Raw genomic sequence first — 25,306 nt, 5'->3', positions numbered from 1 at the left:
AAGTAGGTGACTTCTCCCTTCTGTTCAACAATAGTGTGGGGTCCAGACCATTTGTCCTGGAGTGCTGCTGGGGCCACTGGCTCCAACACCCACACTTTCTGTCCTGGCTGGTACACAGTCAGCACAGCCTTTTGGTCATGCCAAGCTTTTTGGAGTTCTTGGCTTGCCTCAAGGTTTTGTCTTAGAGATGCCCCCTGAAAGACGACCAACTACCAGTGACCTGACTGAATGGCTGCGCGGGTTGCCACCACCAGACATGTTTATGGACCCCTGGGTCGAGAGCCTGCTGCTCTCGGGGGCCTGAAGCAATGCACATCCTGGGACGAGGTGTCAAGCATCCTCCCCCAGGATGGGCAGGGCTCACAAAGGAGAAGCTTCAAAGGCATGCCGCCTTAGTGAGCCTCTCCAGACCATTTGCTGCTTTTAGCAACTGGTCCCCACTGGTTCTACCCCCACTTTGGGTGGGAGAACCGGCGGGAAAACCAAGTGAGGAAGAGAGGTGTGCCCACCTCTGCCAACTCCACCCCTAAGGTGGGGAGGCGAGGTGAAGTACAACCTCGAGTCCCCGCCATCTTGAGGATGGGGGGACCCAGCCAACCAGGGACAGGCTCCTGCCCCCCTCCCACTGGAGAGTAGCAGAATAGGGGGTGTACCCACCCCAGGGAAGGGAAGGGACCCATTGGTCCCTGCCCTTTACCTACCGATAACGCCCCTAAATTTAGTATTTAGGGGCACCCTGAACCTTCCTCTCTCAGATCCAGCAACCACAAGAAAAAGATGATAAGAAGAAGGACGAGAAGCCAAGCAGAGCTAACAAGAGGACGACGCTCACTGACTTGGCCCCAGCCCTACAGGCCAGTCTCCCCTCGAACCTGCTCCTGCAAAACCCCGGTGTCCAGTGGACATTAACCTCAAAAACCCTGGAGGACCTGCCTGCCTGCACTTTCCAAGCTGTTTTCTCCCGTGAACACCGGACGTGTTTGAACTGCAGCTTCTGGTGCCAGCCAGGACCCGCAAATCCAGCCCACTCTGCACCCACCGAACCCGGCCCGAGTGGAAAAACACCACGAGGAGGCCCCCCCCGCGATACTGTCCCAAGAACCGGTGACCCCTGACCTGCCTCAAGCCTCCAGACGACGCCTGCAGCCTCAATCCAGAGGACCCCCCCTACCGCGACCAGAGGGGGTAAGAAAATCCGACGTCCCAAGGCACTCCTGCACCCGACGCCACACGGCCTTGGGTGCCCAACCCAGCGGTGCCTAACCAACCCTCTACACGCCTACTTACCCCTCGAAGTGGTGGTCACTCCTAGAAGATCCTCATCCTCGAACCTGCAGTGTTTCTTTGTCCCGGAGACTCTCCATTGCAATCAAGAAGGCACCTGAGCTCAAAACAGCACCCTGCACCCGGCCGCCCTGGTGCCGCTGAGGGTGCCCCTTTTGTGCTAACTTGGTCCCCAACTTGCCTTGAGCTTAACCCTAGGAGCTTTGCTCCCACAACCCCGTGGCCTGCTTGCCAGAAGTCACCAACCGGAGTCCCCCTATCCTCCGTAGGATAACATTGGGCCTCAACACTGCACCCGGCCACCCTAGTGCCATTGGGGGTGCAACAACAGTGCATCACTGACCGTGGGAGACCCCGGAGTCTAACCCCAGAACCCTAACTCAAAAGACCAATTACCTACCTGGAAACCGATAACCTCTTTTTCCTCATAGAATAATATTGACACTTTTTCTCCCAAAAAGTTTCGAAGTGTCGACTTTTGAAAACTAAGGATATTCCTTAAAACATCACCCAATTAACCAAAACACGTTTTTTCAACTGTTTTCAGGAGATGTCCCAGTGCTTAATCTAGGTATCCAGCACTTAGTAAGAAAAGTAATGTTAAAGTAACCTACCTGCAAAGTGAATTTCCTCCCATAGGATAACATTGGTGATTCTATGTGAAAAAAGTTTTTAAGTGTCAACTTTTGAAATACAATAATATTCTTTAAAAATCGCACAAATACCCTAACCGAATTTTCTCAACTGTTTGCAGGAAAGGTCCCAGTGCTGAACCCAGGTGTCCAGCACTGAGTAAGAAAAGTAACTACAAAGTAACTTACCCGTGAATTGAATTTCCTTCCATAGGATAACATTGGGGGTTATTAGTGTCAACTTTTAAAATACAAGAATATTCTTTAAAAATTGTACAAACCACAAAATCGTAATTACTTAGCTGCTTTAAGTAAATATCCCAGTACTGAACCTAGGAGTCCAGCATTGGATTACAAAAGTAATCTGAAAAACAATTAATTGCACTTTTCCTAAAAAGCCCATTCATTTGAATGTACTATACCTGCTAAGTGTTGCAAACTGCGTACTTAAACTGTAACCAAAACCAGTACAAGTCATACTGCAATTTTGAACTGTGTTCATACAAGTAAATTACTACTGCAAAGTATTTATATGCTTACCTGTACCAGGCTTGCTTGGTTCTAGAAATAAAACAGTATATTTTTTTTTATACAAAAACAATTGGCCTAGAGTTCAGTTCTTGAGTGTGTGAATTAATTTGCTGACTGAGTGTGTACATCAAATGCTTAACTTTGTCCTCTGATATTGCCTTACTGCTCGACCAAGCTACCACTTTAGAGAGTAAGGTTCTATCTAACTTTAACCTCTGCCAAACCTCTGGAGACCCTTGGACTCTATACACACTGTACTTCACATTGGTGCAGTATATATAGAGCCAGTTTCTTACAGGGTGGTATGGTCCACTCAAACCTAGAGAGCTGTGGCTCTGAGCAGCAAGGATTACACAAAGGGACAAGTCAGTCAATCAGGGGCTACTCACTGTGAGGGTCTCAAGATGCTGGGGTGGGGGTGTGGGGCGGCTGCTGATCCATCTGGGTATCGAAGTTTTGTCGAAGAGCCAGGTCTTGAGGTCCTTCCTGAACTGGGCAAAACGCGGAATGCCTAAGTTGGAGGGGCAGGGTGTTCCAGGTCTTGGCGGCAAGGTAGGAATAGTATCTTCCACAGGTGCTGGTCTTGTGGATCCGTGGGACAGAGGTCAGGGCGAGTTGGGCGGAGCGGAGTTGTCTGGCAGGTGTGTGGAAAGCGAGGCGGTGGCTCAGATATTCTGGACCTGCATCGTGGAGAGCCTTGTAGGCATCGCTGAGGAGCTTGAAACTGATTCTCCTGTTGATAGGGAGCCAATGGAGTTGTCGGAGGTGTTGTGTCATGTGGCTGTAGTGAGGGATGTCGAGGACCAATCTGTCTGCAGCATTTTGGACGTTCTGTAGTTTCCTCAGCTTTTCTGGGTGACATTGGCGTAGAGTGCGTTGCCGTAGTCAAGTCTACTGGTAATGAGTGCGTGGGTGACAGTCTTTCTGGATTCTGTGGGAAATCATCTGAAAGTCTTATGAAGCAGGCGGCGCGTGTTGAAACAGTATGAGGATACTGTGTTCATTTGGCAGTTCGTTGAGTGAGGAATTCAAGTGTAAAACATTTAAAGAGCACCAAAATAACTGGAAAAATCGACAAGACACCAAAGAAATCCAACACCAATTTAGAACAATAGACTGTCATTTTATGTATTTTTAAACACCGCAATAAAAATGATCCATTGGAAGATTCCGAAAATATTGAATTTATAGGGCATAGTAAATCAAAACATTTCACTTTACTGTGAACAAGCATTGGCAAATTAAATGAATTTGATACTTAGAAACCTTTTCACTAACAAGTTTGGGCTCGTAATACAGTCACTCGGTGTTACTTTAAGTGGCCAACTCCAGTAGGGAGTCAGTCAGGGGCACCAACAAGGTCATCATAAACAGCTACCTCAGCAGGTGAAGCAGTGTTCAGTCAGTTCCAGGCACTTTTATCCTTTGCAGGGCTTTCTTATGGAAGTGGTCCTGATGCAAGGGGTAAAAGATGCTGAAGATGCTCAAAGGAAGCCATGCTGAGACTACGCCTTGGTCCACATAGGGGGGGGGGTGAGTTGGTCCTGGTCAGAGTTGATGTCCTTCAAAGTCCTGTCAGTGCTGGCAGAAGTCAAGTTGCTACTGAAATACCAGTCACTCAGTATCGTGGTCACAAGCCAATCCTTCCAGGGTTGATAACTTTTCCTCTGGAGGTCCCAACTGCACTCCGATAACACTGCCGGGTTCAGCGAATTTGGGTGTAACTTTGTGCGTCGGGACTTTGTCCCTGGTGTTGCATGGTGGCGAGTTGAAGATTTTGGGCTACCAACTTGCTCCAACAGGTTTCTCAGCTGTTGTGTCTCTATGAGGTGAACAGGTGGCCAACTCACTGATTCTTGGAGTCTCTTGACTTTGACTGGGCTCTGAAGACAACTTCTCCTCGAGCAGGACACAGCAGGCACAGTCCCTCTGCTTTGCTAGCCCACAGGCTTAGCAAGTGCAGTCCACACCGTTGCAGACTCTTTGCGGGTTCCACCAGGCAGTCTTTCTTTTCCGTTCCAGTCAAGATTAGAGTTGGAAGTGCCAGGGGTGCCTTACTTATGCTCAGAAAATGCCCTCAGGGTAGGATGCAGTTGATAGCCAATAAGCTAACAGGTTCCCTCCCATCTGATGACCACTTCCTGTGAAGTGTGGTATCTCGGCATCCGAGGATGCATAACTCTGCCCACTTCCAATATGGCAGGATCCCTCTCCTGGCATGTGGAGCTTGCTAGAACAACCCAGAGGTGTGGCTATCAAGGGCCTGAACACCCCTGGAGAACTGGCTTGGAAACTGATTTGCCCTCTACTGTCCCTAGTGCCATCCTATCTGGCTAATGCACAAGTTACTACTTGTGTAACAATATATCTGAAAGAGACATTAGTTAGTGATAGATTCCTTACCATAGAATATTCCCCAGGCGTCCGTTTGGATCCGGAAAGATTTCTGCTTAGCAGTACCCCTGCGCGCCAGTAGGTGGCGCCGTGCGGCTCCGCACCCGTCACCGGCGTCATGTGCGCCAGGATGACGTCACGGAGGCTACTTAGGCACCACCCGTGCACGCTGACGTCAGTTCTGTACACAACTTTCCGCGCCGAAACACAGAGTCATGCGAGAAACTGACCGTTGGTGAATAAAACTAAGGCCCTAAAAGGGGATGACCTGAACCCTAGTAACAGTTCGCAGAACGGGGAGGATGGGTGGGGCAGTAAAGAATCTATCACTAACTAATATCTCTTACAGATATATCGTTACACAAGTAGTAACTTGTGCATCTGAAAGAGACACGTTAGTGATAGATTCCTTACCTTAGAATAGATACCCCAGCAATACCAACCGCAGTGGTGGGTCTGCGAACAAGATTACACCAGAAAGTCATGGAGCACAGAACGGCCAAAGAAGCCATCTCTCCGGACCTGACTGTCAAGGCAGTAGTGCTTGGTAAACGCGTGCAGCGAGGCTCACGTAGCAGCCTGACAAATATCCTGCAAGGGGACACCACGTCTCAAGGCAGTAGTGGCTGTAGTTGCCCAGGTCGAATGGGCACGCAGTCCCGCAGGAGGCTCCTTCTTGGCCAAGGAGTAACATGCTTTGATGCACAGACCGACCCACCGGGAGATGGTCCGTTTGTGCACCGCCCGACGTCTTTTGGCGACCACGTAGCCAACAAAGAGTTGACCATCCACCCGGAACTGCTGTGTATGCTGCAGATAGAATGCAAGCGCATGTTTTGGGTCCAGACGGTGAAGCTGCTCCTCTTCCCTTGAAGGATGCGGAGGCGGAAAAAAGGTGGGCAAATTGATGGTCTGCCAGATGTGGAAGGGCATGACAACCTTTGGCAAGAAAGAAGGATGTGTCCTCAGAACCACCTTGTCCGGATGAACAGAAAGGAAAGGAGGTCTGGAAGGAAGAGCCTGGAGCTCACTCACTCTCCTGGCAGAGGTGATTGCTACCAGGAAAGCCGTCTTGAGAGTAAGAAGACGTAAGGGACAGTTATGAAGGGGCTCAAAGGGAGCGCACATCAGAAAAGTCAAGACAAGATTCAAGTCCCACTGAGGCATTATGAAGGGCATAGGTGGGAACGTATGCGTAATGCCCTTAAGAAAATGGTTAACAACCGGGAACTTAAAAAGAGAAGGCTGATCTGGAAGCTGTAGAAAGGCAGAGATGGCCGAAAGATAACCTTTAACAGTGCCCAGAGCAGAGCCCAGCTGGGCCAAAGAGAGAAGGAACAGAAGGGGGTCAGAAAGGGGATCCACAGTCTTAGCTGTGCACCATGCCACAAATCTGTTCCACCTACAGGCGTACACCGTTTTAGTGGAGGGACGCCTGGCTGCCAGGATGACATCACAGACTTCTGGAGGAAGATCGAAAGGGGTCAACTGTTGCCGCTCAATCTCCAAGCATGGAGGTGGAGGCTGGACAGGTTCGGGTGGAGGACCGTCCCCTGCTGCTGCGACAGAAGATCCTCCCGAAGAGGCAGACGGATCGGGGGATCGATGCTCATACTGAGTAGCTCGGGATACCATACTCTTCGAGCCCAGTCCGGAGCCACAAGAATAACCTGGGACCGGTCGCGCCTGATCTTCAGCACTCTGGGCAGAAGTGGTATAGGCGGAAAGGCGTAGAATAGACCGCAGCTCCACTCGAGATGAAAAGCGTCTCCGAGCGAGTGCCGCCTTGGAAATTCCAACGCGCAGAACTGATGACATTGCGCGTTCTCTTCGGTGGCGAATAGATCTAACCAAGGCTCTCCCCATCGCAGAAAGAGACCTTGCGCCACGTCCAAGTTCGGACGCCACTCGTGATCCACCATGCACCGGCGGCTGAGTTCGTCCGCCCTGGCGTTCAGAGAACCTGCCAGGTGTCAAACCACCAAGGTAATGCCTTGATGTCCCAGCCATGTCCAGAGGCGCAGAGCCTCCTGACATAGGGTCCACGACCCCACCCCGCCCTGTTTGTTGCAATACCACATGGCGGTGGTGTTGTCCGTGAACACCTGCACCACACTTCCCCGGACAGAGGGAAGGAATGCCTTCAGTGCAAGCCAGATCGCCCGCAGCTCCAGAAGGTTGATATGGAGCCGCCAGTGACCAGGGGCCTCTGATCTCCGCCTCTCCCATGTGGCCTCCCCAACCCAGGAGGGACGCATTCGTCACTACTGTGTGCTCCGGTTGGGGGAGAGAGAGAGGGATCTGCCATTGACCCAATCGCGATTCGTGAGCGACCACTGCAATTGCCGTGCAGCATCCTCCGAGATCTGGACATGATCGGGCAGGTTGCCCTGATGCTGCGCCCACTGGAACTTCAGGTCCCACTACAGAGCCCGCATCTGCCATCTGGCATGTGGTACCAGCAGGATGCAGGAGGCCATCAGGCCCAGAAGCCGGAGGGTCATCCTGACTGGAACCCGGGATAGAGGCTGGACGAGCGGAACCATAGCCTGAATATCCCAGACTCGCTGTTTGGGAGGATAAACCCGAAACAGCGTTGAATCCAGAACCGTTCCGATGAAAGGGAGCTTCTGAGAGCGACTCGGGTGCGACTCCGGCACACTGATGGAGAACCGCAGCAGATGCAGGAGGTCGGCCATAGTCTGGAGGTGGGAGACAACTGCCTAGGGCGAACCCGCCTTCAACAGCCAGTCATCGAGGTATGGGAAGACTGACACCCCTGACCGGTGCCGATGAGCTGCGACCACCGCCATCACCTTCGTGAACACCCGAGGGGCTGGTAAGGCCGAAGGGGAGCACGGCAAACTGAAAATGCTCCTGGGCTACCGTAAACCGCAGGTAATGCCGGCAGGACGGGAATGTGAAAATAAGCATCCTGCAAGTCCAACGCTACCATCCAGTCTTCAGGGTCCAGGGCAGACAGGACCTGAGCTAGAGTCAGCATCTTGAACTTCTCCTTCCAGAGGAAAAGATTGACGTCCCGGAGGTCCAAGATGGGGCGCAGGCCCCCCTTGTCCTTCTTGGGGACCTGAAAGTAGTGGGAATAACAACCACTCCCTACTTCCTGATCGGGAATGTACTCGATGGCCCCCTTGGCCAGGAGGGCAGTGACTTCCTGACGGAGAAGAGCCAAATGATCCCCCGACATTCGGAGGTACCGAGGTGGCATGGCTGGAGGGGAGGGCAGAAAGTGGAGAGAGTAACCTTGGCAGATTATCTGCAGCACCCACTTGTCCGACGTAATATCGCGCCGGTGGAGGCGAACCCTGCCACCCACTGGCGTGTGGTGCCCCCTGAAGCTCGGATTAGAAAGGTTTCGATGCGGAAGCAGTGGGGGTGGAAGTGGACTGCCCCGCACACTGGTTACCATGCCCACCCCTGCGGAACCCACGTCCGCGGCCTCGCTGAGGCTGGGTCTGCACAGGCTTGCTGGAAGAGCGCGTCTGGGTACCTCTGCCCTGGCCACGAAAGGAACGAAATCTCATCGTGGCCAGGTTTTTCGAGGAAAGACCCAAAGACTTGGCCGTGGCACGAGAGTCTTTAAAGCGGTCCAGGGCATTGTCAGCCTTATCACCAAAGAGGCGGGAGCCATCGAAGGGCATGTCCATGAGCGAGCTCTGGACATCAGGGGAGAAGCCAGTGGAATGCAACCAGGCGTGGCGCCCCAACACAACCGTCATGGAAATCGCCCTGCCCAACGAATCAGCAGTGTCCAAACCACACCTGATGGCAAACTTCGCCGCATCCTTGCCCTCCGCAATTGCGTGGGAAAGGAAAGCCTGGACCTCCTCAGAGCACTGAGGCAGAACCTCCGCCACCGAATCCTACACTGCGTGGGAGTAACGGCCCAATAAGCAGGCGGTATTAACCGATCTCAACCCCAAACTGGCTGAGGAGAACAACCTCTTGCTATATTGGTCCAGCCTCTTAAGAGTCCATATCCGGTGGAGTCGAGGGAAAGGCACTCTGCGATGTCGAGGCCTGAATGACCAGGCTCTCAGGTGTGGGGTGAGTAGTAAAGAAGACGGGATCACCAGGAGCCGGGCGATGACGCCTAGCGACGTTCTAATCCACCGGCAGCGCCCCTCGAGTCCGGCCGCAACCAAGTACCCCAGAGGACTGCGGTAAGGGCCTCATTGAAAGGGAGCAGCAGCTCAGACGACGTAGACGCCATCTGGAGCACCTCCGTAAGGAGGTTGGTCGTAAGGGCCACCGTAGGGAGGTCGAGGTGGAGAGTCTCCGTGGCTCGACGCAGCACCATAGTGTAGGAAGCGTCCTCCTCCATAGTAGGCGGAGGCGAGGCAAACCCCGGGTCTGAAGACACATGAAAGTTCACCTGCATCTTGAAGGTCATCCATCCAATTCTGCTTGGAGTCACACTGCCGCGCAAGGGGGTCCTCGGAGCCGTCCCAGTCCTCATCCGGCTCTGGGGTAAAAGGAGCCGGTCGCGGCGGCAAGACCGGAGAGGGGACCAGCGGTGCCAGCCGGGGCCGAACCAGAGCCGCCTCCCAATGAGGATCACAGGTCGGAACAAAATGGTGCGAGAACCTAGGCAGGGGCGGGATAAACGGCACCCAGTGCGGTGCCTGTGGCAGAGCCAGAGGCTGCGCTGGGGCCGGAGCCAAGGGCAGCTCTGGGGCCGGAGCCGCGGGCGCTGGATCCAGTGGCTCCGGGGCTGGCGCCGGAGGCGGTGCCGCCGGGTCAACAGGATCTGGACATCGGGCCGCGGGTCCCGCAGGCCCGCCGGCGGGAACCCGAGGCCTAAACAGGCGGTCCAAGGTAGCAAGAAACTCTTGCCGCTGTTCGGGAGTTGCCGATGGACCCGGGTATAGCGGGTAGGCCGCGGGACTCCCAGGGTCCCCCACGTCCACTTCCCGGGAGCGACGGGGGGACGTCGGAGAGAGAACACGCTTCTTCAATTTCTTTTTATGGCGTCGCTTACTGGAATCTGAACGGGAAGACAGAGTCTGAGGAGCGACGGCTGCGGTCCCGCGAGCTGTCCCGTGAACGGCCCCTAGACCCAGAGCAGCAGTGAGAGGAGTGCCGGACCTCCAGCAACTTCCTGCACTGCTCCCATAATGCCTTCGGGGCCATGGCACGGCAGTCCCAACAATCTCGGGCGTCGTGGTCGTTTTCCAGGCAGTAGAGGCAGACATCGTGGGGGTCCGCCACCGACATATTACGGTGGCACGACCCGCAAGACTTACAGCCAGGCATCCCTACGTGCAGCAGGAGACAAGAGAAGGAGACAACAAGTGTCTCAAAAAGTGGTCAAAAAATTACCGAGGTACGTGCTCAATCCGGATCTGCGCTTTCGGTGCGGAAAAAGAAAGAACTGACGTCAGCGCACATGGGTGGCGCCTAACTAGCCTCCGTGACGTCATCCCGGCGCGCACGATGCTGGTGACGGGCGCTGAGCCGCATGGTGCCACCTACTGGCGCGCAGGGGTACTGCTAAGCAGGAAACATTCCGGATCCAGACTGACGCCTGGGGAATATTCTAAGGTAAGGCATCTATCACTAACGTGTCTCTTTCACATCAATGGAGCAGTGCCTTTTCCAAGAATTACCCATTGCCCTTCAAATGCAGCTCCCATTTCAGCTTGCCTTTGGGGACAACGCCTGTGTGGCTTCCTGCAGGAGGAAGGGGACACCTCTTTCCAGAGTAGGGTCGTATTTTATCCTTTCCTGGAAGTCATTAGTATGTCTCCCTTTGAGGGAAGAACGTGGTCTTGGCAACAGGACCTTGTGTAAAACGGTCATGGGCATAGGGGACTAAAGGCAACAAAGTGGCACACTGCAACTTGCTATATTCATTTCGACCAGAGGATCAAGTCAGGCTTAATGGAACAAGTTGTTTGATACCTTGGATAACCCACTTTGGTTACACCGTTCCAGAGTTAGCACAGCTGAAGGGTCAGCACGTAAATCTGCACTCGCAGATGGGGCGACCAACCTTTTCCACAGTAAAAACAACAGTTTCACGTTTCAGAACAAGTAAAATTACATGTTTTGCCCGTGGGATATGTTGCACTCTGCCATAGGGGTGACTTACCACAGGGAGGTCTGGCTTTGCCATTGCTTTAAATGGCAAGGTCGGCCATCATTTAAAACTGCTCTTCCAGCCTGCAAATGGTGGGCTGGCAGTCTTGTTTCACTCATGCCCCATTCAGGGTGGCACAACCAGGGCTGCAATCCCTGGGGGACCCTCTAACTTACATGCCCAGGGTACTATTTACTAGGATCTTATAAGGTGGTTAGCTTGAACAATTGGGTGAAAGCCAATTCGACATACCAATTTAAGATTAAGGACACAGGCACTGAGGTCTGGTTAGCAGGCCTCAGTGCACTCTGAGTAGAAAAAAGAGCAGCATCAGTCCAAAAACATGGGATTGACCATGCACAAATGGGCATTTCCTTACACTGTGGTTCACAAGTAAATAGCATTGTATTCAAGTTCAGATACAAGTCTATCCACCTCTAACACTTCTGCCACATTCCACAAGTCTTGCTGAAATCCACCCTTATCCTGTCAAACTTTGATTTGAAAGCTGCTCTAGTGTGCAAAATAACTTCGGTCAAAAGGAGCAATTAATGGGACTTTGGTGTTCCGGAAAGTTCTGCTACCTCTTAGCTGAAACCGGACTGGAAGCAGAATGGGGCCTGGCTCGGGAGCAGCAAACTTTTGTTTGCTACAGTGTGGAAGGTTGACAAAAGTGGAATAAACTGCTGGGGTACTGTAGACATAACTCAAAACATAAACAATTATAAATCCCTAGACAACTTATTGAAAACATTATGGCAATTCTCAAGGGCTCTGGATCTAGAGAGGTGTGGAAAAAGAGGAATTTGCGTCACTGGCTTCGGCAGTACAAAAAAATAGGATTTTTGACGTCACACCCAGTGTTACTTAATTACGTAACAGAAATTGCACAGTGCCTCCAGGTTCCGGTGAATTGGTACTGCTGAATATATTCCAGATGCAGTCTGGCACTTGGGGGCAAGTCTCACAGAAGAAATCTAGAGGATCAAATATCCTTTAAAAAAAGCTGTACAACTTACTTTGAAAATGTCAAGGGTTATACTCCTTCCTTCTCTCTTAACTTCTTACTTAAGTTATTTAGAGTTTAGAGCAGTTATTTGAAGTTTAAATAGCCATTCTCCAATATTCTGGGAGGTAGCTAGTTGCTCTTATGATATTTTTGCATTATTTTTCAGCAGTACACTTTGAAAATTTAAGACAAAGATTTAGTAGAACCACTGCCAATATATGATGTATGCATTTTTATCTTGACAAATCATTTGTTTGGCATCAAGCGTTTGAACAAATTTGGAAAACCATTCGTATCTGAAGCACTATGTGACTATTTATTGCGGTGTATGCACATATTTTCATGAACAACAATTTAGACAGCAGTCACTATGCTAAAGCTGCAACACAACTGTGCTGCTCACAAAGAAATACACTTGCAAATGTTTCTGTAATTTGCAGATGTGAACATATTACCTGGACTGCTGAAATTGAAGCTTCAATCTGGTTGAGAGTCAGCAGTTTTTTCTTCATGCTGGATAAAATTGCAGAGCGAGTTGGAGGATTAACAGACATCGGTTGGGGTCTGCTGATGAGAAGATCTTCATGTTGCCACTTAAAATAAGAGGTGTATATTTTCAAGTTAATACTGATGCATTCCGCACAACCTGCTACTGTTTAGCTTTATCCATTTAGCGATACGCTTAAAGAGAAAATCTAAGACAATTATTTATTCACAATTTATAGGAAATTAGGATTTTTATCAGAATAAGTACTTTTGTAAAAATGTATGTATATATATATATATATATATATATATATATATATATATATATCCCCCAACCAATCGTGCTTCACTCGTTCCAGAAAAACGATGCCACAGCCACTTGCTCCTTATCACAGCGTGTTTATTTAATCAAAGTTTGGCCAGTCACTCGACGCGTTTCGGAGTACAACTCCTTTGTCACGAGTAAGAGTACTTTGCAAATGACCATTTTTAAGTGAATACAAAATACCACACCCATTTTCATAATAGACATTGAAAACAGACACTACGGCTTTAATCACGGTGCAAGGAGCTAAAGGAAAACAGACTAATAGTCAAAGGGAAAAAAATTTCATTTTTTAAATTTCATTTAATATATATACTTAGCAGTAATGTCAGGATAGTCACTCCGCACAGCTCACCATTGCTGCAGCAGCCTAGGCTTGAGTGGAATGAACCCTCAATCATTCAGGTGGCAGCTTCTTAGCAAACATGTAGCAGATTTTAATGTAGTGGACTATACACCTAGAGATGGTTCTTTTATGCACTGCTTTGCCTTTCTCGACTCAAGAAGCGCACAAAAAGCTGACCATACCTGCGGTGATCAATGTAGAAACTGAGGGGTCTCTAGAGATCCAAACAATTGAGTCTCTGCTCCTCTTTCAATTGGTGAGGCGGAGCAAAGAAATTAGGAAAGGTGATAGCCTGACCGACATGAAAAGGTGTCATTTCTTTTGGGAGGAATGCAGCTCGAGTCCTCAATAACAGTTTGCCTGGAAAGAATATTGTAAAAGAGGCTGGAACACAAGAGCCTGCAGCTCAATTACACAATAAGCTGACGTTATTGCGACCAAAATAACAATTTGTAGCATCAAAAGGCATAGAGGGCAACTGTGCATTGGCACGAAAAGGGTGCATGTAAAACAAGCATTGGCATAGCCAATAGGTCTCGCCTTTGGGGCCTTATAAGTATTTAGTTATGCAGCACAATATCCTTGGTGTAACAACACCAACAGTTGCATGGCTAAACACTTATAAGGTCCCAAAAGCGAGACCTATTGGCTATGCCAATGCTTGTTTTCTATTTCTTTCTTTTCTTACAATGGTGGCACACCCCGCTTTAGCTTTAAACATCTTAAGCTAAAGTGCAGCGATTGTTTCAAAAGTTAACTAAGTAAATAAATCAAGAAAAAATGGGTCTCCATGCCTTTTTTCTCTATTTCTTTACTTTTGAAGCAATCGCAGCTCCAGCATTTTAGCTTATGATGTTTGAAGTTAAAGTGTGGGTTCAGTCATTATAACAAAAGTAAATAAATTGGGGAAAAAAGCGTGCTGCCGCCTTTTCTTTTCCATTTATTTACTTCAGTAGAAATCACGTCACCGGTGTTTTAATTTCAAACATCTTAAGCACGGGTGCCGCGATTGCTTCAAAATTCCATAAATAGGAAAAAATGCAGCTGCACAACTTTTTTTCCCTATTTCTTCACTTTTGTTACAATCGTGGCACCCACGCTTTAGCTTTAACCATCTTAAGCTAATGCTCGGGTGCCACGATTGCTGCAAAAGGAACTTTAGCTTAAGATGTTTAAAGCTAAAGCGTGGGTGCCATCATTGGAACAAAATTCAATAGAAAAAAATGCGGCTGCACGCCTTTTTCCCCCCAATTTCTTTACTTTTGAAGCAATCGCAGCACCTGTAATTTAGTGTTAAACAGCTGAAGTGCAGGTGCCGCGATAGCTCAAAAAATAAATAAATAGAAGAAAAACATTTGCAATGCAAAAGCTTTCGCATTACTGAAAGTTTGAGCTATTGGCGCTGCATATTATTAGCAACGCCAATAGCTCAAACTTTCAGTAATGCGAGACCTATTGCATTGCAAATGCGTGTTCCTATTCTTAGTAAAGGGATCATCAACTTATGCTTTTTCTGTGGCATTGCCGAGCTTTTTTTCGGGCAGGAGTATTGTTCATGAATACCTCATATCCTCACTATGATTTTTTGGGACTTCAAATCACTGCCTGGCCAGGCCAGGATCTAAAAATTTTCTATATGTAGGGGACACTGAGTGTAAACCAACACCAAGTCACAGTATAATAGCGATAGTCAATTAGACGATATCAAATCGGAATACCAAGCCCAAATTTGGTAGCCCTGAAGGCAATTGTGAGATCACAACTATACCTCTTTCCAGACAGGTTTGTGCTTCTGATAGAAGGCACAGTCTGGCCTATCAATGGATCTGACCCAGAAAGTGCAGAGCTTGAGAAGCAAAAGCCAGTCCAAATATTACCTAGCACCAAATGTTCAATATTTACTCTTAAGTGAAAAAGTACCTGGACATCGGATCAAAAAGCAAAAATAATAGCTAAGAGAGAGTTATCTCTTCACAATTCTCTAATTTGATGATAATGAATCGGTAGGAGAGTCAACATAGATCCTTGAGCTTCCGGTTTCTAAAAGTACCCTTTGTAAGTGATTTGAAAAATCAGGAAAAGCCATTTGAAAATTTCTCACCAATATGGACTAGGCTGGCATTTCAGGGATGCATTTTAGGGATGCATTCACTGGCCTTCAGTTCAAAGTTTACTAAAAGAGACATCAACCCTCAGAGTGAAAATAGAATCAGATACAAGACTCCTAAAAATGAACTGCACTAAGTAAGTGCCTAAGTTTGAATAGTCTTCATAAAACACGAAAAAGTAAAGTAGAAAAGAACAAGTTACTTACCTTCGGTAACGATGTGTCTGTAAGAAACATTAGTTAGTTAGATTCCTCACCTTAGAATATCCTCAGGCGTCAGGCTGGATCCGGAAAGATTTTTTGTCAGCAATACCCCTTGCGCGTCGTTTGGCGTCTTATGCGGCTCCGCGTCTGTCGTCGTGCGCCGGAATGACGTCGGAGTACTTAGACGCCGCCCTCGCGCGCTGACGACAGTTCTTGTATATAGCTTTCCACGCCAGGAACGCAGAGCCATGCAAGAAACCAAAACTGGTGCCAAAAAATTCTAGGGCCCTGGAAGGGATAACCTCAACCCTAGATATCGGTTCACAGAACGGGGAGGATGGGTGGGTCGGTGAGGAATCTAACTAACTAATGTTTCTTACAGATACATCGTTACCGAAGGTAAGTAACTTGTTCATCTGAAAGAAACACGTTAGTTAGATTCCTCACCTTAGAATAGATACCCCAGCAATACCAACCCCGGTGTTGGGTCTGCGAACCACGATCACACCAGAAAGTCCAGGAGAACAGAACGGCCAAAGAAGCCGTCTCTCCGGACTGGACTGTCCAGGCAATAATGTTGGGCAAACGTGTGCAGCGAGGTCCACTTTGCTGCCTGACGGATGTCCTGCAAGGGGACTCCCCGACCCAGGGTAGTCGTCGCCGCCGTGGCCCGAGTGGAATGGGCCCTCAGCCCTACAGGAGGTTCCTTTTTAGCTAAGGAGTAACAAGCTTTGATGCACAAAACGACCCACCGAGAGATGGTCTGCTTGTGCACCGCCCGCCCCTTCTTAGCGCCCACGTAGCCAACGAAGAGTTGGTCGTCCACCCGGAACTGTCTTGTGCGGTCCAGATAGAAGGAGAGCGCACGTTTTGGGTCCAGACGGTGGAGCTTCTCTTCCTCTTTCGAGGGATGCGGAGGCGGAAATGGGCCAAAGAAAGAAGGAAGAGAAGAACCTCAGAAAGAGGGGCGGAAAGGGGATCCACAGCCTTTGCTGTGCACCATGCCACAAATTTGTTCCACCTGCAGGTGTATACAGTTTTAGTGGAGGAACGCCTGGCTGCCAGAATGACATCACAGACTTCAGGAGGCAAGTCAAATGGCATCAACTGTCGCGGCTCAATCTCCACGCATGGAGTTGGAGGCTGGACAGGTTCGGGTGGAGGACCGCCACCTGCTGCTGCGACAGAAGGTCCTCCTGAAGAGTCAGTCGTATCGGGGGATCGATTGACAGACTGAGTAGCTCGGGATACCAGTACCTTCGTGCCCAATCCGGAGCCACCAAGATGAGTTGGGCCCGGTCACGCCTTATCTTCTTCAGCACTCTGGCCAGAAGTGGTATAGGTGGAAAGGCGTACAACAGACCGAAACTCCACTCGCGACGAAAGGCGTCCCCGAGCGAGTGCCGCTTTGAAAACTCCAACGCGCAGGACTGCGGACATTGCGCGTTCTCTTCGGTGGCGAATAGATCTAACCAAGGCTCTCCCCACTGCCGAAAGAGGCCTTGCGCCACGTCCGAGTTGAGACGCCATTCGAGAACCATCATGCACCGGTGGCTGAGTTCGTCTGCTCTGGCGTTCAGAGAGCCCGCCAGATGTTGAACCACCAGGGTGATGCCCTGGTGTTCCAGCCATGTCCAGAGGCGCAGAGCCTCCTGACAAAGGGTCCACGACCCCACCCGCCCTGTTTGTTGCAATACCACATGGCGGTGGTGTTGTCCGTGAACACCTGCACCACACTTCCCCGGACAACGGGAAGGAATGCCTTCAGTGCAAGTCGGATCGCTCTCAGCTCCAAAAGGTTGATATGGAGCCGAGACTCCGCCGGAGACCAGAGTCCTCTGATCTCTGCCTCCCCCATGTGGCCCCCCCATCCCAGGAGGAACACATCCGTCACCACTACGTGCTCCGGTTGGGGTAGGGAAGAGGGATCTGCCGCTGACCTAATCGCGGTTCGTGAGCCACCACTGCAACTGTTTTGCGGTGCCCTCCGAGATGAAGACATGGTCGGACAGGTTGCCCCGATGCTGGGCCCACTGAAACTTCAGGTCCCACTGCAGAGCCAGCATTCGCCACCTGGCGCGATGCACTAACAGGATGCAGGAGGCCATCAGACCCAGAAGCCGCAGCACCAACCTAACCGAAAACCGGGATAGAGGCTGAAAGATGGGAATCAGAGCCTGAATATCCCGGACTCGTTGGTCCGGAGGATAAGCCCGGAACTGCGCAGAGTCCAGAACCGCCCCGATAAAGAGGAGCGTTTGGGAGGGACTCAGATGCGACTTCGGCACATTGATGGAGAACCCCAGCAGATGCAGGTCGGCCGGCCGTAGTCTGGAGGTGGGAGACTGCTTGCTGGGGCGAGCCCGCCTTCAACAGCCAGTCGTCGAGATAGGGGAACACTGGAACCCCTGATCTGCGCAGATGAGCTGCGACCATCGCCATCACTTTTGTGAACACCCGAGGGGCACTGGTGAGGCCGAAGGGGAGCACAGTAAACTGAAAATGCTCCTGACCCACCGTGAACCGCAGGTAACGCCGGCAGGATGGGGATGTGAAAATAAGCGTCCTGCAAGTCCAACGCTACCATCCAGTCTCCAGGGTCTAGGGCAGTCAGAACCTGAGCTAAGGTGAGCATCTTGAACCTCTCCTTCCGGAAGAAGGCGTTGATGCTCCTGAGGTCCAAGATAGGGCGTAGGCCCCCTTTGCCCTTCTTGGGAACCAGAAAGTAGTGGGAATAGCAACCACGGCCTACTTCTGGACCAGGAACGCGCTCGACGGCCCCTTTCGCCAAGAGGGCCGCAACTTCCTCCAGTAGAAGATTCAAGTGATCCCCCGACATGCGGTGGCACTACGGTGGCATGGCTGGAGGGGTCGCCTCGAAGGGGAGGGAGTAGCCCCTTCGGACGATTTGCAGCACCCACCTGTCCGAAGTGATGGAACGCCAGTGGAGCAGGTGATGGCGAACTCTGCCGCCCACTGGCGTGGAATGGACCTGAAAGCACTGACTAGGAAGACTTTGAGGCGGATGCTGCTAGGGTGGATGTGGATGGACCGGCACGTTGACCCCCTGTACCGCCTCGGAGGAATCCACGTCCGCATGGAGGATGGTTCTGTGGCCTGTGGCTAGGCGGACGTGAGGGGGCGCCCCTTCCTTGGCCACGAAAGGGGCGAAAAGCGGAAGTTTGCGGGCATGGGCCGAGAGACCCAAGGACTTGGCCGTAGCCCTGGAGTCCTTAAAGCGCTCCAGCGCACTGTCCGCTTTGTCGCCAAAGAGGCGAACGCCATCAAAGGGCATGTCCATGAGGGTGCTCTGGACATCCCGGGAAAAAGATGTGGACCGCAACCAGGCGAGACGACGAAGCGCCACTGTGGACGACATTGCCCTGCCAAGCGAGTCCGTCGTGTCCAAACCACATCCGATGGCATACCGCGCTGCGTCCCGCCCATCGGCAAGAGCCTGGGCGAGCCGTGTCCGGGCCGCCTCCGGGCACAGGGGCAGCACGTCCTCCTCCGTATCCCACAGAGAGTGGGAGTAACGGTCCAAGAGACAAGCGGTGTTAATCGACCGCAGCCCTAAACTAAGGGAGGGGAACAGCTTTTTGCCAAACTGCTCCAGTCTCTTGGATTCCCGATCCGGGGGAGCGGACGGGAAGGAGGTCTGGGAAGTAGCCAGGCTCTCAGGGGTGGGGTGTTGGGACAGAAAACTGGGGTCGTCCGGTGCAGGGCGGTGGCGTCGGGCCACGTTCCGATCCACAGGAGGTACTGTGGAGGGCTTGGACCAGGTGCCCTTGAGAACGTCCATCAGTGCTTCGCTAAACGGCAGCAGAGGCTCCGAGGAGCTTGCTGAGGGTTGGAATACTTCAGTGAGGAGGTTAGTCCTCATTTGCAAAAAACAACAGGGTTATACCCAATTGACCCTTAATATACCTGGGTATGGAACATAATTTTATACAGAAAAACAATGGTATACAGGAATTAATCCACAATTTATTTTTGAAAAGAGCACATTTTAATTACCCTCTTTCTAGTTAATCAATCTAACAGAAATATATCAAAACATTTTTAGCCATCTACATAAAACGTGACGTCTAATCAGGCGAGAAATAACAAGACATCTATACAAAATTATGTGCTAAATTACAAAAATTGGAACATAACACGCAACACCTTGTACACATACGTTAACCCCACAAGTACATTCAACTAGTGTCCTCCCACTTATTCAGGGCGAACCACTTGGAGGTAGTCTAGGCAGTATACTGGAAATCTATCCATCAATGTAGACCCTCTCAGAATACTGTCACGTTGTATACAATCAAAACTTCAAGTTTACGACTCCTCCTTCAAGAAAATGTGTCTACGCACATGCGTTTCGGCCTTAATCTTTCCTTGGCCTCCTCAGGACAGGGTTAATGCAAGACTGTGCCCACACTACAAGAAAAATATATACAATATTTACAATAAAAAACACGTTAATGGTATTGCCAAGACACTACGTGTCTCCCGATCAGGTGGGGGTGATGGTAGTAACCCGTACGCCTTAGAGAGTCAGGTTCCTCACCAAAAATCACCGAAAGTGCAGCAAGTAGTGACCAAAGGTTCCCAAAGTTGCTAAACAATCTCGTAAAATACTCCCTACTGGAGAGACACCCGTGAGGTGCTCAGGGATCTAACTCCCAGGTATCGTCCGAAATAAGCCGGCTTATGGACTAGGGTGCACGACAGCGGCCGGTGCTCTAATTAATCAGTCTACGTGAGGGAACAGAAGGCCGTGCACGCCTCTACTATACTCTCGTGTTGATCTCACAGGTGGAAGAGGCCCATATACTTACACGTCCGTGTAAGCTCCTCCTGCCACTCAGAAATTAAAGGTGGCTCAATTCAAAATGCCTCCACGGCAAAATCAGGGCACCTGAGGGAAAAGTGGAAAAGCACCTTTACAAGATTACCCCACGCTGGGGACATCAATCCTGCCAGAGAACCTCCATAACCTCCAACTATAGTGTGCGCCAGCGCTGTACCTTAGGCCCGGAGCACGAGCTCCTGTGTAGCCAACGCTCTCCTTACTTCCTCGTCTGTCTTGATCCCGAATCTAAAGAGAGAACACTTATTAAAGCACACGTTCTCTCTTCGTCGAAGCTCTCCCTGCACCAAGTCTGGTGGTACTAAATTCTCGCCTCCCAAGGGATGACGGGACCGTGACATCAACGCGCACATCCCTGTCAATCAAACACTTACTTTTAAATCATCACTGGTCCTGCACAAAGCTCGAACCCACCACCACGCTGTCCGTCGTGCCCGGTGTCTCGCAGAATACTGCTATCTATACACCCGACGATCGACGAGCCGCGTGAAGATAGAAAGAGGACTACTCAAATAAAGAGTTATAACACCGGAGGCTAAAAGGTGGCCATCTTATCACGGTGAAATACAATAATGTAAAATGGGTCAACCCTGCCGGTTCTCACTAAATCATGCAGGTACAATAAAGGCAACCGAGGTGGAGGGGAGGAGAACGGGAAAGAAGAGAAATTGCATATTAATAGTGTCAACGAGGTGAACCTAATCAGACGGGCACCACCAACACTGGGCCCACCCACACGTGGAGCAGCAATGGCCGTGCAATACCATTCCTAATTAAAAAAACACTCTATACATACTTTACATAAGTACAAACATGGTCTACAACATTGCAGTTATAATAATTCCAGAGAAATATAGACTAACATGGTTATTCAACCCTCAGATGGACCTCACCCTACAGCTATGTTCTCTACTATCATCATCCTCAAATCAAAGCCCAGATCTCGTCTCGGTCATTTAACCCCTGAGTGGCTGTGTGGTATCGTTCCATCATCCGTGCCTCGAGGCGGTTGAGTTTCTTTTGCAGAATCATTTTGTTGGCTCCTTTTACCACTACTAATACTGTCCAGTACAATTCGTCTTTTCTGTGGTTCATATCAATAAAATGTTGAACCATAGGCGCCCCTACGATCCCGCAGCGTATACGCGATTTGTGCTGCAATATCCTCATCTTAATTGCTTGGGATGTCTGCCCAATATATGTTTTCCCACATGGGCACGTGGCTGAGTACACAACGTTTTTTGTATTACAGTTCGAGAAACTTAACCGAGAGTGTACCATATTGTTTATCTCGACGGACTTCGAGTCTTTAGTTTGCGGGCACACCCCGCACCCATTGCAACGATAATGTCCAACGAGTGATGGCATCCCTAGCATGCTACGTACATCTCTTTGACTTGCTGCCAGGCGGGTTGTTTTCACCAGAAAATTTCTCAGATTTTTTCCTCTACGAAACGCAAATAATGGTTTCGGAATGTTAAGATGTTCCACTAATCTAAGATTTCTCAAAATTATCTGTTTGACCTTATTCGCCTTAGGGTTAAATGTCAAGACACAGACCAATTGTTCTGTTTCTAGTCTATTTTTAGGGGTGAGTAGCGACTCTCTTGGGGTGTACCAAGCCCTCTTAAGGGCTGCCCTAACAAGTTTCCTAGGGTATCCTCTAGAAGTGAGTTTTTTCTGGAGGATTTTGGCATTCCTGAAATAGTCAGTTTTATCGGTACAATTACGCCTTACCCTCAAAAACTGCCCGTAGGGCAAGTTATCCTTGAGGTTGCGCGGGTGTCCTGAAGAATATTCCAATAGCGTATTTCTGTCAGTGGGCTTGGTATACAGGTCCACCTCCAGCTTGCCTTCCTTATCCATGATCCACACATCTAGAAAATTGATCCGTTCGTTGCTTGACACCATAGTAAATTTTAAGTCAGTTGTACGGGCATTGAGCCATGTATGAAATTGTGACAACTTTTCCTGTGTCCCCTTCCATATCATAAACACGTCATCAATGAAGCGGACCCATCCAAGGGTGTGATCCCTGAAGGGGGCCGCAGCATGGAAGACGTGTCTATTTTCAAATTGGTCCATTACCAGATTGGCAATTTCTGGTGCAAAGCAACACCCCATCCCTAAACCTTTAATCTGTAAAAATAGGTCCTTTTTAAAAGTGAAGAAATTATTTTTCAGACAAATTTGGGCTAGGGAAAGTAAAAACTCTGTGGGCACAGAATGAGGTCTGGGTCTTTGGTCAAATACAAGTCGCATGACCATAAGGGCTTCGTCCTGGGGTATATTAGTATATAGGCTCTCTTAGTCCTCATGGCAACAGTAGGCAGCTCCAGCCCGAGGGCTTCGGCCGCCTTACGCAACGCCACAGAAAAGGTAGCACCTTCCTCCAAAGCCACGGTCAGAGGAGAGATGAAGCCATTGTCAGGGGAGGTGTCAAGGCCACTGGCATCCCCCAGCTCATCTGTCCAGTCCTGTGATAACTGGCCCTGGCGGGCCAGAGGGTCATCAGGCCCCTCCCAGTCGCCACCGTCATCCGATTCCTGATAAACAGGGGGGATGATCGGAGCCGGGCGGAAGATGAAATGGTCACCCATTGGCGTCGGATGCAGCGCCGGGCCCGACCGGGACTGAACCGGGGAACGGCATCGTCCGGAGACGGCGCCGGAACCGGTGTCGACACCGGCGGAGGAGGCGTCGTGAGGTCGACCGGCATCAACTGAGATCCAGGCCTGGATCCCATGGGGACCTGCGGCGTCGGGACCGAAGTAGACGACGGCGCCGGGGCCGGAGCCGCCGGCTCGCTAGGTCTCCCAGTCGAGCCTGCGGGGCCCGGCGTCGACGGCGGAGCCAGGCCCCTCATGGCTGAGAGGAAGGCACTGATCTCCGCCGGAGTCGCGTCAGTCCCAGGGACCGGCTGGTATGGGGACGGACGCGGCTCCGCAGGTGGTACCACCCGGACCCTCGACCGAGTCGCGCGACCGGCGAGGGGAGTCCAAAGAGCGATTTACCCCGACTTACCCGAAGACTTGGAACCAGACGAGCGGTGGTGGTGGTGGCTGCGGCTCCACGACCGGTCCTTCGACCTCCTTCTGGACCGCGACCGTGAACGGCGTGCAGCTGAGTGTCGGAGTTCGAGAAGCTTGCGGGACCGGTCAAGGCCCGGCAGTCGAGGCACGAGTCCGCGTCGTGTTCGGCCCCAAGGCAATAAAGGCACGGCGATGGTGGTCCGTTACCAACATCAGTCGGTGACCAGAGTCACAGGCTTTAAAACCAGGCATCCTACCGGCACCAGTTCGAGTCGACGAGTAGACAAAAGAGTCCAAAAAGTTTTAGTCAAAAAGTGACTAAAGGGGTAAGCTCTTCCCGGATCGGCGCTGTCTGGCGCGGATAAAAGAAGAACTGACGTCAGCGTGCGAGGGCGCGCTAAGTACTCTGACGACGTCATTCTGGCGCACGACGCCGACGACGGACGCGGAGCCGCAGACGACGTCTAGGGACGCGCAAGGGGTATTGCTGACGAAAAATCTTTCCGGATCCAGCCTGACGCCTGGGGATATTCTAAGGTGAGGAATTTAACTAACGTGTTTCTTTCAGATGGAAAAATGACAAACATTTATCATATTACTGAAATCCCATTTTTCTACTCCATACCGGTGCAGACTGTCAGCAAAACGACACTACAGCTGAATTAGGTAGGGATCATCCATGCACATTCTAACAGGTACTGTAATTAAATCCAACCAAGTGGGTGACAGAAAAAGTAGTTCATGGCGCCTGTCAGATACTCAGCAAGGTGGATCAAAGACAGACTGGCATTTAGGGAAAGCGGGATACACCAAGGCAGGGTACAAAGGCAGTTACTTCAGGCTCGACAGGCTCCAGCCATACCAGACAAGCTTTTCAAAGGAAATCATGTTTTTTTTAATCATCTCAGTTTCCCAATAGGAAGAGCAACTAGAATTAGGTGGCAGGGGTTGACTAAATTATGCGGCAAGGTTGGCTAAATTAAGCATCAAGAAAAGGCAACTTTTGCAGAGTAATGCAACACATTTTGTGATAGTATTACTTCATTATGTTGTAATTTTTACACAAGTTATCACCGTCTGAACAAAGGTTTCATCTCATTCGTAGCTGTTTAACACCCAAATACATAATAAGCAATAGAAAAGAGACCAGCAAACGTTTTCAAAGGGCCTTATACGGGTCACTGTGCTTTTAAGTATCTTGAGATCTGTTTGAGTAAAAACCAAGGACTTTTATTAAAATATGCAAAATATGCAGTAGATGTATAATATTGCATATGTGTACATCCATAATTATGCAGAAAATGCAAAATCGCATAATTCTAGTGGTCCTGTCAATAGGCTAGTCCACCTTTTCATTAGTCAGTAGTGCCCCGGGGACTTTTGGTACCCGACCCAACACTGAGGTTCAGCTGCAGAACCCCCACCAGGGTAGGTTTGAGCTCATAAAACCCTAAACAGAGACGCCTGAGCCAAGTCATCAGTGTTGTTGCAGTGTTGCCATGTAAAGCTACATTCTCGTAATTGTTTTTGCTAAGCGAGCGTGCGGGCGGAGGGAGGAGATGGGGTCTTTGTTTTGGGTTTTCTGGGAGGCCCACAAACCAAGCCATAACAGGAAATAAGCACACTGTCTCACACAAAGAAATAGATTCGAACACAAGACCTTGAAAACAAGATGGCCATTTACTGGTGTGCCATACACTTCCAATGAGCAAATCCCCAACAGTGTCATTCTATTATCGCCATTGCTTTTGTGCTGTGACATTGTACGGCGTGACAACAGATCAATAAATCTGATATTATAATTGTCTAAACGCTGCCTTCATGTATCATTTAGTTAAAGGTTTGGACTCACCTTTCCATAATATCCCTCTCACTCCAGGATTTTTCCTTGGTAAATATTTTACCTTTTAAGATGTACATTTTTGGTCATGAAAAACTGTACATATAATGGACAGACACAGAGGATGGACATACCCCGAGAGTTGTGTG

At 50.1% G+C, this 25,306-nt stretch overlaps 1 protein-coding gene across 1 annotated transcript in view; it reads right to left on the bottom strand.

Moving 5' to 3' along the window:
- SMG1 (SMG1 nonsense mediated mRNA decay associated PI3K related kinase) overlaps window positions 1-25,306 on the bottom strand; it is a 1,471,505-nt gene that overhangs the window by 178,216 nt on the left and 1,267,983 nt on the right. The window contains exon 55 of the mRNA XM_085628855.1: window positions 12,409-12,546. Coding sequence (XP_085484981.1) covers window positions 12,409-12,546 — 138 coding nt within the window. The remainder of the gene's footprint in view (window positions 1-12,408; window positions 12,547-25,306) is intronic.

This window comes from Triturus cristatus, chromosome 10 (genome assembly GCF_964204655.1).
Source record: "Triturus cristatus chromosome 10, aTriCri1.1, whole genome shotgun sequence".
In the NCBI taxonomy this organism is placed as follows: domain Eukaryota; kingdom Metazoa; phylum Chordata; class Amphibia; order Caudata; family Salamandridae; genus Triturus; species Triturus cristatus.
This window is presented reverse-complemented; position numbering and strand designations above follow the sequence as displayed.